At 35.1% G+C, this 13,053-nt stretch overlaps 1 protein-coding gene and 1 pseudogene across 7 annotated transcripts in view; one reads left to right on the top strand and one right to left on the bottom strand.

The window, feature by feature from the left end:
• PDS5A (PDS5 cohesin associated factor A) overlaps positions 1 to 13,053 on the bottom strand; it is a 107,286-nt gene that overhangs the window by 74,997 nt on the left and 19,236 nt on the right. For 6 of the 7 annotated variants that reach the window (XM_014548698.1, XM_005877451.2, XM_014548699.1 and 3 more), the window contains exons 2-7: positions 11,224 to 11,427; positions 8,951 to 9,037; positions 8,351 to 8,448; positions 6,816 to 6,942; positions 2,782 to 2,862; positions 1,534 to 1,674 (exon numbers count right to left, since the gene is read on the bottom strand). In XM_014548698.1, coding sequence (XP_014404184.1) covers positions 1,534 to 1,674; positions 2,782 to 2,862; positions 6,816 to 6,942; positions 8,351 to 8,448; positions 8,951 to 9,037; positions 11,224 to 11,427 — 738 coding nt within the window. The remainder of the gene's footprint in view (positions 1 to 1,533; positions 1,675 to 2,781; positions 2,863 to 6,815; positions 6,943 to 8,350; positions 8,449 to 8,950; positions 9,038 to 11,223; positions 11,428 to 13,053) is intronic. The other variant, XM_014548697.1, reaches the window with a different exon arrangement.
• LOC102256128 lies at positions 9,122 to 10,357 on the top strand (annotated as a pseudogene).

A 13,053-nucleotide genomic window follows, 5' to 3' on the forward strand; every position in this document is an offset into this window, starting at 1 on the left:
TAGTGAGAAAACCTGAAGTCATTTTCAAGTTCCACCATTTCTTACTTCTTTTCAGTCAGGTCAACTTTCTAAACTTTCTAAATCTCCATTTTCCGGCTAATGAAAAGAAAATAGGATTCTGCCGATTCTCCTATCTACCTACTCCAGGACTTCTGTGAGGATCAAATGAGATGAGGCACGGGAAAACGCTTCACCAGACATTTGTTAAAGTGTAAAATGTTTGCATCTGGCTATAAAGCAAGTCGGGTTCCTGGGCTGAAGAAACTCCAAGGAGGCTAGTCGCTAGGGAGAGGAAGCTGGGCACTGCTACGTGATGTCATTACCCGGCGCCCACAACCACTGTTTCCGGGCTGGGCTGGGCTGGGCTGTGGGCCGCATTTTGCACCATGGGGTACTGGCAGTGTCAGCTGTGGTTTGGTGGGGTGTTGCTCCAGGGTGGTGGCAGGGCCTGTGTCCTACTTGGGGCTAGCCAAGTATTGGTTTGTTGGCGCCAGGTACATGGTGCCGGTTGTTTTTTTTGCGTCTGCCCCCTGGTGGTCAGTGCGCATCATAGCCACCAGTCGGATGGACACTTAGCCTTGTATATATATAGATAAATGCTTGTAATAAAGATAGTGTGGACAATTCTTATCTGTTTTAACTGTATAACTGAGCAAAACATTTTATCTTATGCTTGTTATCTCAAAAATATAAACTGTAATGTTGGTATTAATTATACTATAGCTTGGTTTACGTATCAAGTAAGATATTGTATATAAAAAGCCTTTCAAAAAGTCTAGAACATTAAGCAAACGTAAGGTGTTATCTTGTGTAAGGTAGAAGATCAAGTGTCAAGTTTTTCATATTTTTTGAGGAGTCATAAATTTCTTGCTTAGTTATAAAAAAATACATTCCCAAGTCATACAGTAAAATTTCTGTCCTTATTCTATACTATGAAAGGGTAAAATAGTTGTAATCAAGACCCTGTGAGCACTCAATCTGAAATCTTTTGATGTTCTAAAATATATCTACCTAGTATGGCTCAGTGGTTGAGCGTTGACCTATGAACCAGGAGGTCACTGTTCCATTCCTGGTCAGGGCACATGCCCGGGTTGCAGGCTCATTCCCAGGAGGGGTGTGCAGGAGGCAGCCAATCAATGATTCTCTCTCTTCATTGATGTTCCTCTCTCTCTCCCTTTCTTTTTCTCTCTGACATCAATAGAAATATTTTAAAAATAAAAAAACCATATCTAATACTATACCATTTAATAACATGAATCCTAAGTTTTTGGGATACTCTATATTTCATATCTTTGTGTCACTGTGTTCATCAAATATTTAACAACTAGGTAAGTTATAATTTTGCAATGCATATTCTCCTATGACCCAGGTAAGAGATACTGCTGTATTCAAATGATTCCAAAATATATACCTTAACTAAATATTAAAAGGATAAATTGAACTCATATTTTACAGCTAAGGAAAAACTAAGATATATATACATGTATTTTTTTCTTAAAGTTTAAAAGGCTTAAAAATTATAGTTAGTCCTACCTTCAGTTTGAATTCAAGCTGCGGCATGACAGATAATAATAAGTGAGGATCTATAGCAAAAAGCTCCTGAATCAGATCAAATACATGTTCTGACAAATCACTTACTGACGATCTTCCCAGCACCAGGACTTGATTGAAAAACTATAGGAGATATTAAAACAAAAATAAAATATCCATTTCATTTAAAAACTTGGATAGGTTTTTTAATAAACATGGTTTAAAAAACTATATAATTAAAAAAACAACTATATAATTAGGCATTATATATACAACTGAAGGGGCTGAAACAGAACAGATATTTCCATCAATATATGATATGACAGTCACCCAAACAAATAAAATGAACTTCTACACATCAAATTACGAATGTTACATGGAAGAGAAAGGTCAAAAAGAACTGGTTGTTAGCTTTCTTTCAAATTAGAATGACAACCCTAGCCAGTTTGACTCAGTGGATAGAGCGTCAGTCTGCAGACAGAAGGGTCCCGGGTTCGATTCTGGTCAACGGCACATGCCCACATTGCTGGCTGGATCTCCAGTAGGGGTCATGCAGGAGGCAGCCGATCAATAATTCTCGCTCATCACTGATGTTTCTCTCTCTCCCTCTCCCTTCCTCTCTGAAATCAATAAAGATATATTTTTAAAAAATTTAGAATGACATTTGTAGGAATCTTAATTTTCATTAAAACAGAACAACTTAGTTTATGTAATTCATCATAGAACACTTTATAGAGAAATTTCCTAATAGCAGAAAAAAAATTTGTCTTAATCTTTTTTGAGTGTGTCCAATTTTTCCATGACTTTAGTAATAAAGACAATTTAAAGGTAGTGATAAGTTTTTTTTAAATACTCAGAGAAAGTCAAATACATTGTGAGTCAGAGGACACAGAGAAGGAAAAGCTGTGATATAAAAGTTAAACTGATCATTTAAAAAATGTTAGGAAAAAACAAAGATAATACAATGTCAAGAGCACAATTAGATGCAACTTCCATTTCCTGCCAACACATACACACTTAGAAAAAAAATTAAATTTAAAAATGCTAAAAAGGCAATTGTATGCAACTGATACAAGCATATACTTTTCTGATAGTATCATCAAAAGATATTTGTTTTGAAAGGCAACATACTTTTGTTGTAAATGAAGCTGTTTATAGGCTAAATAAACCTATATGTGTAAGTTTCTAATAAATTAGTACATGGATTAAGAATTACACAATTATGGAATAAATACAAGCTGAAATACATACATTAGCAATGCAGGCCTCAATAGTCTGGACTGTCCTTTTCAATAGGCCTTTTGCGAGGTCAAAGGACTGTTTATTTAAGTTCTGAAAAAAATACAAATATGCAAAGTTACAAATGATTTGGTGAATTTATCCTAGCACCATTAGAACACAACAGTCTTCAAACATACAAAATATAAAGCAAAAAATACAATGGGCCCTGGCTGGTTTGGTTCAGGGGTTAGTGTCAGCCTGCGGATTGAAGGGTCCTGGGATTGATTCCGATCAGGCTCAATCCCCAGTAGGGGGCGTGGCAGGAGGCAGTGGTGGCCCGCGGGCCGTAGTTTGCCCACTGCTGGGTTAGAGTGTCAGCCTGCGGATTGAAGGGTCCTGGGTTTGATTCCGATCAGGCTCAATCCCCAGTAGGGGGCGTGGCAGGAGGCAGTCGATTAATGATTCTCTCTCATCCTTGATGTTTCTCTCTCTCCCTTTCCCTTCCTCTCTGAAATAAAAACATATTAAAAGAAATACAATGGAATCCCAGTTAAGGTTTTACCCAATATCCGTTAGTCAAGTGGTCTTAAATGCAGAATTTGAAAATAGCACTATTATGAATAAAAAACTAAAATAGTACATTAGTTAGTCATAAACTATATCAAGTTTAGTTTTATTAAACTAAAAATCAAAGGCTTTTGGTTTTGTTAACCAACTTAAATTGGCAATTATACCCATGTATCCTAAACACACACACACACACACACACACACACACACACACACACACCCCTCTCTAACTCATGATCTCAGTATTTCATTGTCTGATCAACATGTGCTATGAGGCAGAGTAGACCTAAAAAGTTTTCCAAGTAAAATTGCCAATAAATTATAATTCTGAAATGCTGAATACTATGTTCACTCTTCAAGATTCCCAATGCACTACAAAATATTAAAGGGTCTAAAAATGACTAGAAAAAAAATACACATTTAATATTTAAAAACTTACTGAAAATGGAATTCTTGTTTTGGAGAATACCTATTAACATCTCTATACTCTGAAGTTTTAGACCAAACTGAGATTCATTCAACATCACTTTTTACCTCTCCCAAAAAGAGACTATGCCAAGAGCCAGATGGTAAAAATTGTAGGCTTTGTGAGCCATATGGTCAATGCTGCAACTATACAACTCTCCTGCTGTAGGGTGAAAGCAGCCATAGACAAAATAGAAAGAAATGAGCATACTGTGCTCAAATAAAACTTTATTTGCACAAATAGGCAGTGAGCCAGACTTCTGACCCTTGCTTTTATTCCACTGGCAAAGGATAAGATTAGCTCAAAATTAAGGCAACCTTTATATTTCTTAAACTGGTATATTATTGCCCTAGCTGGTTTGGTTCAGTGGATAGAGCATTGGCCTGTGGACTGAAGGGTCCCAGGTTCAATTCCAATCAAGGGCAAATGCCTGGGTTGTGGCTCAATCCCCAGTAGGGGGCATGTGGGAGACAGCCGATCAATGGTTCTCTCTCATCATTACTGATGTTTCTCCCTTCCTCTCTCTCCCCTTCTCCCTTCCTCTCTAAAAATCAATAAAAAATATTAATAAAATAAAATAAATGGTATATTATTTCCTACTCATAAAAATACTAACTAGAATATAAATACCAAACGCACTATATCCCTCCAAGTTTTTCCTCTCTTATTTTGCCTGACATATACTAAAAAATTTGACCAATTACAGATTCATTTAAATCAATAAAATGCAAATGATATTTAGAGAATCAGACAGTCAAGAGAGAAAGAATTTATAATGAATTACATCTAACATCTGATAATAGTTTAGTGAACCATTAGAGAAAAAAGTAGGAGGGTAAATATCAATGGTAGGGTAGGCCTAAGTATAGCCCAGTGGTGGAGCTTGAGGGGACTATATTCTTCAATTCCTTAGGAGGACCTAACAGAGAGAAACCGAAAAAGGAACAGGGAGGAATACACAGCTGTGAATCATCTTTTCTCCTTATCTACAGTTAATGTTAATAACTAATGTTAAGTCTGACTGGTGTGGCTCAGTGGTTGAGCATCAATCAACCTATGAACCAGGAGGTCATGGTTTGATTCCGTCAAGGGCACATGCCTGGGTTGCAGGCTGGATCCCCAGTGTTGGACATGCAGGAGGCAGCCGATCAATGATTGTCTATCATCATCATCATCATCATCATCATCATCATCATCATCATCATCATCATCATCATCATCATCATCATCATCATCATCATCATCATCATCATCATCATCATCATCATCATCATCATCATCATCATCATCATCATCATCATCATCATCATCATCATCATCATCATCATCATCATCATCATCATCATCATCATCATCATCATCATCATCATCATCATCATCATCATCATGTTTGTTCGTTTATTTACTTATTTATTTTAATCCTCGCCTGAGGATATTTTTCCATTGATTTTTAGGGAGAGTGGAAAAGAGAGGGAAAGACATAGAGAAAAATTGATGTGAGAGAAACACATCCATTGCTCGCCTCCTGCACAAGCTCTGACAAGGACCTAAGCAGGGAGGAGCCTGCAAACAAGGTATGTGCCCTTGACCGGAATCAAACCTGGGACCCTTTGGTCTGCAGGCCAACACTCTATCCACAAGCCAAACTGGCCAGGGCTCATCATTGATGTTTCTATCTCTCCTTCTCCCGTCCTCTCTAAAATCAATAAAAATATATTAAAAACAACAACTACTACTACTACAACAAAAAACACAAAAAAACCCCACTAATGTTAATTAACTAATGTTAATAACGATGATTAACATTATCCATAGTTCCTGCTTCTGCCCAAATCTTTTTCTGCAAGTGCCTAAGAAAAATGTAGGGTATGGGTTCTAAGAAGAAATACAAATTCCTACATTACAAAGGAGAAAATTTTCTTTCTTAAAAAAACAACAAACTAGCCAAGACAGTACTCTAACCCCTTATAATTCCCAGATTAGATATGAGTAGTGAATTTGAAACATTTTTAATTTTCCAGAAAACAGAGCACTTAACTGAGTGAAAATACATGTTAATCAATGTATCTTCTAAAAACAATAATAGCTCCAAGAGTGATGTGTGTCACTCCATTTTATTTGGGCTAGATAATGATAGTAGGGATATTTACCTGGGATGGCAAATGGTGAAAATAATTATTTTATGTGTAGTACTACCTTTATTTATTTATTTTTATTTTATTGTTTAAGGTATTACAAATAGTATACATATGTCTCTTTTTTCCCCCGCCACTGCCTCCCCACCGGCCTCCCCTCCGGCACTTGCCCTTGTCCCCTCGCCCCCAGTGTCTTGCGTCTGTTGGTTGTGCTTTTATGCATGCATACAAGTCCTTCAGTTGAACTCTTACCCCCCACAACCCTCCCCTACTTTCCTGCTGTAGTTTGACAGTCTGCTCGATGCTTTTTTGCCTCTATTTTTGTTCAACAGTTTGTAATGTTCTTTATCATCCATTAATAAGTGAGATCATGTGGTATTTATCTTTCACTGACTGGCTTATTTCACTTAGCATAATGCTCTCCAGATCCATCCATGCTGTTGCAAATGGTAAGAATTCCTTCTTTCTTTACAGCAGCATAGTATTCCATTATGTAGATGTACCACAGTTTTCTAATCCATTCATCTGCTGATGGGCATTTAGGTTGTTTCCAAATCTTAGCCACTGTAAATTGTACTGCTATGAACAATGAGGTAACATCTCACAGAATGGCTATCATCAACAAATCAACAAATGACAAGTGCTGGAGAGGATGCGGAGAAAAAGGAACCCTTATTCACTGCTGGTGGGAATGCAGACTGGTGCAGCCACTGTGGAAAACAGTATGGCTTTTCCTCAAAAAATTAAAAATGGAACTGCCATTTGACCCAGTAATACCACTTCTGGGAATATATCCCAAGAAAACAGAAGCACCAATCAGAAAGGATATATGCACCCCTATGGTCATAGTACTACCTTTAAATATTAACCTTTAATATTTTCATATATACAGACCTTATGTGCAGGAATGAGGTTAATAAGAATGGAGTCCAATAATTCTTGAGTAACTCCATCACCTTCCATGATGATAGAACTCATCAAGTCTAGCATGTGCATTTGTACCTTCTTATTGTGGCTATTGCTAAAAAAGAGGAAGAAACAAAAGGACATGAAAAAAATCCAGGCATACAAAAAGAAAATTAAAACTTACCAATTTAAAACAACTGTGTCAGATATATAAGGCTTTTCAGTTGAAGGAACCATGCCAATAATGGCAAAGGAATTTTGGCTGCTCTATGTACTTTCTCCTTCTGTTGTTTATTACAATAGCCCTAAGGTATTGTAAAGTATTTTAGGAAACAAAGAACTTTAAAATGAATTAAGTCCTTACACAATTAGGATTCAAACAGTGAGTTAAATTCATAAAACAAAAATGTCAACATGAAAGAAAGACCATCCATGTTTACATGGCTCCAGATTTAAAAAATTTTTAAGTATGAAAACAAAAATATTACAAGATAATGAAGGCAGACAGTTTTTCATTCTTTTAGATCTTAATACCCCAAAATAAAACAATAAACACACAAAAAAGTCTAAGCCATAAACTACATGCAAGTAAGTTATGCTGCATACATTTGCCACGACAAGTTTTAGTTCACCAATACTGAAAATCGAAAGTTTGATATAAAATACTTATGGAAACTTATGACTAGAAGGTCCTAAAAATGTCATCCTGGTATTTCTCAAAGAATTCTAAACAATCAAAAAAATCAACAAGGTATAAAATCAAGAAGCAGTTTTGGTCCTGCTTCCTTAACCAGTTGAAGAGTCAACTAGTCCTCAATAAATACATCTACTGCTGATACAAGCTTACCTAAAGAGATTGGCTACAAAAATGTTATAACTAGTAGAACATCTAGACTTCTCTCCTTATGTCTGCATCTTAACTGAAGACTTGACCTGTCCATTTTCACACTTGTCAAAATATATATGCAAAGACAAATCAAGAGAAAGGTTGTAATTTAGCTATACTGCCATAGATACAGGAAAATTTAAATCAAGACCAAATTAGCCTGGCCAGTGTGGCTCAGTGGTTGAGTGTTGACCTTGTGAGCTGGATCCCCAGTGTGGGGCGTGCAGAAGGCAGTGATCAATGATTTCTCTCTCATCATTGATGTTTCTATCTCTCTCCCTTCCTTCCTCTTTGAAATCAATAAAAATATTTTTAAAAAGACTGAATTAAGTTGTAATATAATTTATGTATTTATCACCTATAATTTTAAAAAAATTTTATTTTGAAATAATGTATAATGGACATCCTGGGCATTCAGTGGTAAAATGTACAGATGAAAAATTTTAAAGTTGGTGGAAAAATTATGTCATTACATACAGCTTTCCATAACTTTTAGAAAGACACCCCTTTTGCAAGTCCTTCCAAATATTTTCATGTTAAGTCTTCTAAGAAAAACATTTCCTTGTAACTCTAAAAGATCTTAGTGTATATGCACAGCAAGAAAAAAGCCAAACAAAATGCTTCAAAAATAACTTACTTGATCACTGAGAAGAGAGTCCTAAAAAGCTGAATAAAAATCTCATTGCAATCTTCCAATTCGAAGCAGATGTTATATGATTTAACCCAAGCTAAATTCTTAAATAAAAAAATAAAAATTATTTACACATACAAAAGCTACACAAAAGCAAACTCATTACTAAAACTTAATTTTTAGAATTAAAAATCTACTTAAAGCTTATAAAAGTCCAACATACAAAATTACAACTGTTAAAGTAGTCATGTACTCTGACTTTTAAAAAGACATTAACCTTCTCTAATTGAAAAATACTAAATAGTTAAGACATATATAACATACAAAATATAAAAAGCAGTGAAAATTAATTCAACTTAATCCCTTTTTGGATTAGAAAAAAATAAAAAAAGAAGTATGAAAATAAAGTCTCAAATAATATAACAGTTTTCCCAGTAGAATATACCTTATCTTTTCAGGACATGAGGAGCAAAAAAATCAAATAAAAGACATTTTATTAAGTGAGTTTTGATAAAATAAAGATTCACTTAACATTATGAAATTACTATTAAGAATTTTCTACTATGTGAAATAGGGTGATATTTTTAAAATAAAAATTTTTTTTACCTCTAATAAATAAAAGTATCTATTAAACTGCGGACTCTTTGTATCCTCCAAACCTTTTAACTGTCTGGTAATAAACAAAAATATGTCCTGTTAAAAAAATGATAAAATATATTAATTTAGACACAAATACATATCATTATTTCACAATACACTAATTGTGTGTGTGTTTATTCTCTCTTAGAAACTACAATAAAAGAAAATTCTCCTTTGGCCAAATGACTTGAGACTAGCCTATTCAAAATAACTGGAAAAGAGCAAATCATATAAAATTACCCTTTAAAAGCAGATTTGATGAACTCTAGTGAGATGTAGGCCTCTTCTCAGGCCGGAACTCACTGAGGGAGAAGGACATGTTCAGTTTGAGCACCAAGACCATGGAGCTCAATGGCAATAAGCCAGAAGAGTTCATGTCCAGCAGCTCCCAGGCTCTGCCTGAGGCTGGAGATAAAGTAGGACCTCAAGGACCAGTAAGGGAGCTGAACATCACAGTGACCAAGGATATTGAAGCTGGTGGTAGTTGGAAAGCTATTTATAATCTTTGTTCTGGTTCCTCAACTGAAGTCTTCCCAAAAAATCCAAGTCCAGCTGGTATGAGAGTTGGAGTAAAGTTCAGTGGGAAGCACATTGTCTTTATCACTCAGAGGAGAATTCTGCCTAAGCCAACTTGAAAAAGCTGTACAAAGAATAAGCAAAAACATTCCAGGAGCTGCACTCTTGACAGTCATGCATGACACGATCCTGGAGGACTTGGTTTTCCAAAGTAAAATTGTGGGCAAGAGAATTCGCATGAAACTGGATAGCAGCCGGCTCATTCAAGGTTCATTTGGATAAAGCCCAGCAGAGCAATGTGGAGCACAAGGTTGAAACTTTTTCTGGTGTCTATAAGCTCACGGCCAAGAATGTTAATTCTGAACTCCCAGAATTTCAGTTGTAAACAAAAATGACTAATAAAATATTGTTCTCAGTAGAAGCAAAAAATAAATATTATTACCACTACAAATTAATAGGCTTTCTCATTCTGACAGAACCATAGGTTCTATGTGTTGTTACTCTTCTTCTACAACAGAACTTCCATTTTACTATTTTCAGTGTGCATCATGACAAACAATTATTTTGATTTTGAGGACCTGGACACAAGTCTTTTGGTTACTATTGCCTACATGTAAATAATAATTTTCAGTACCTACTTTTGAATTTGATGTGTGACTTCAAAGTCGTGTGGAACAAAAGCAGTAAGACTGGTCCAAAGGTTGTACTTTTCAGGATGATAGCGCTTCATTATTTAATAAGCGTTCTTTAGAAGTTCTAATCCAAAATATTATTAATATGGGACAAATTCATTTTAGGGCTACTTAAAAGAAAGCAGTCAGGCCCTAAGCTAGTTTGGCTCAGTGGACAGAGCTTCAGTCTGTTGACTGAAGGGTCTTGGGTTCGATTCGGTCAAGGGCACATGCCCGGGTTGCAGGCTCAATCTCCAGTAGGGGGCGTGCAGGAGGCAGCTGATCAATGATTCTCTCTCATCATTGATGTTTTTTATCTCTCTCTCCCTCTCCCTTCCTCTCCGAAATCAAGAAGTGTGTGATATATATATAGCAGTGAGAAGGATTAACATTTGCCAAGAATAAAATTGTTCAAAATATGAAATCAGCTCAAGATTAATTCGAAATAGTAGCTCCTCAAACATTTCAAACAAAGGCAGAAAGAACCACCAAGATGAACATAGTTTTGCATGTTGAATAACTTGCAGGGAAGATAATCATTTGAATGTGCAAGGTCTGTTATACTATTGTTTTAAAAGGTATCATTAATACATTATTATCCCTTCAATTCAGCCATCTGGGCTTTGTGATGAGTAATCTCGAATGTTAGATATGAGCAGACATGGACTAGCTTTGATGTTTTCAACATCTCATAAAAATGCCCGGCATTTTTTGTAGATATTCTATAAAAAGTAACTGAATTAAAAGCTGGTTTTGCAACTTACAATAAAATCTTTTTTTGTTTTTAAATTTTTTAAAGCATCTTTTTAGAGAGAGAAACACTGATCTGTTGTTCCACTCATCCATGCACTCATCAGTTGATTCTTGTATGTGCCCTGACCGGGGAACGAACCTGCAACCTTGGTGTATCGGGATGATGTTCAAACCAACTGAGCAATCCAGTCAGGGCGTATGGCATAATCTTACTATGACAAGACGAACAATATTAAAGCTATGTTCCTAAAGGTAAGATAAACTATAAAAGTAAACCAATTCTGTAAAGATTGCATTTACCTTAAGTTTATCATGGGAAGTATATGGAGCTTCTGGGGCATAGATTCGAAAGATGTCAGCCAAACAACATGCTACAAGGAGACGCACATCTTTATTGGGATTCCTGAGGAAAAATTCAGATGCAAGATGCAAGGCTAGTGGGAGATACTGCTGTTTTTCATCTTCTGAGTCCTGATCCATATCCATAAAAGTTTTTACTACCATCTGTAAAAATGTATAAAAGAAAAATATAATCAACATCTGATATTTAGAAATCAGTGGTGGACATACATTTTTAAAAAATTATCATTATGCCTGGCCAATGTGGCTCAGTGGCTGAGCATTGACCCATGTACCAGGAGGTCACAGTTCCATTCCCAGTCAACGCATATGCTAAGGGGGGAAGTACCCGATTGATGATTCTCTCTTATCACTGATGTTTCTCTCTCTCTCTCCCTCTCTCTAAAATAAATAAAAAAATATTCTTAAAAAATTATTATTACAACACAAACGAACTGAATAATCAATTAGTATCAGAGGATTCACAATGAGTTTTTATAAATATCCACTTAAGAATTTGGGTAAAGACATGAGCATGAACAAGTATCAACTTTTGGATTACTCATAGACACATTATATACATTTGCACCAGATTTATGAAGAATTTAAGATTCTCATTATTCATTTTATATCTAGTGCAGGTAAAATATTTTGGGCCTCATGTGCACAACCAAATTCATTTGATATTCTGCAATATTATTGATGGTTCTTTTATTATCAAAGCTGCCTTAATTTAGGCTCCTTAAAACTGCTATTTTATTTCACACTTTAAGAGTTTTGCAATTTGCAACAGAAAGCCATGTTTAAATATTTTTATGTAGTTGTACTTCTGATTAAAAGCTTTAATTATAAAATAACTTCTGCTGTTACTTATGGTTACAAAAATTAACAAATTCACACTTTAGAATTACTCAAAAGCCAAAAAAGTATAACTGTAAAAATCCATAATTTCTCAGCCTCAGAAAATTACCACTATTTACATTTTTGTGTATTTTATGCTGGCTTGTTTTCTCTGTAAAGATGCAAATAAGCATCCCATAATTCTTCATTTCTCAAATCATTTCCTCATGCTTTCGAATTTCTTTAAATAGACTTTAACCAGTCACCATTGTTAAAACACTAAGTTTATACATTTGTTTCTATTTTGCCAACACTTTTAATCTTGAGTCAGTGTTGAATTTTATCAAATATTTTTCTGCGCCTACTGAAGTGATAATTTTCCCACTAATTCTGTTAATAGAGTAAATCCTACTGACTGATTTCCTAATTTTAATCCAAGTTTGCATTTGTAAAATCTAATTCTAGTATTGCTAGATGTGATTTTCTATTATACAGGGTGGGGGCAAAAGTAAGTTTACAATTTTTTATATGGAAAATAATACAAGAATAAATAATATATAAGAATAAACTCTGTGTTTCATGTACTCACAACTGTAAACCTACTTTTGTGCCACCCTGTATTGTGTCAATTTTGGAACTTCTATTCATAAAAGAAATTTACCTATAACTTCTTTTCTTAAGACAACCATGTCAATTTTAGCACTGAGTTTATAATGGCTTGAAACAAATCTGTAAGTGATCCTTTTTTTTTTCCATTTTATGAAGTCTATAGTGAGACTGGTTTTTTCTTCCTTAAATGTTTGTTTATTTATTTATTTTTAAAGTAGGTTTTTATTGATTTCAGAGAGGAAGGGAGAGGGAGAGAGATAGAAACATCAATAATATCAAGCCTTCCCCTGACATTCTGCTGTTGCAGCTTCGTATCTTGGCTTAGTTACATAAGTCAGTCTG

Source organism: Myotis brandtii, unplaced genomic scaffold (assembly GCF_000412655.1).
Source record: "Myotis brandtii unplaced genomic scaffold, ASM41265v1 scaffold520, whole genome shotgun sequence".
Classification (NCBI taxonomy): Eukaryota; Metazoa; Chordata; class Mammalia; order Chiroptera; family Vespertilionidae; genus Myotis; species Myotis brandtii.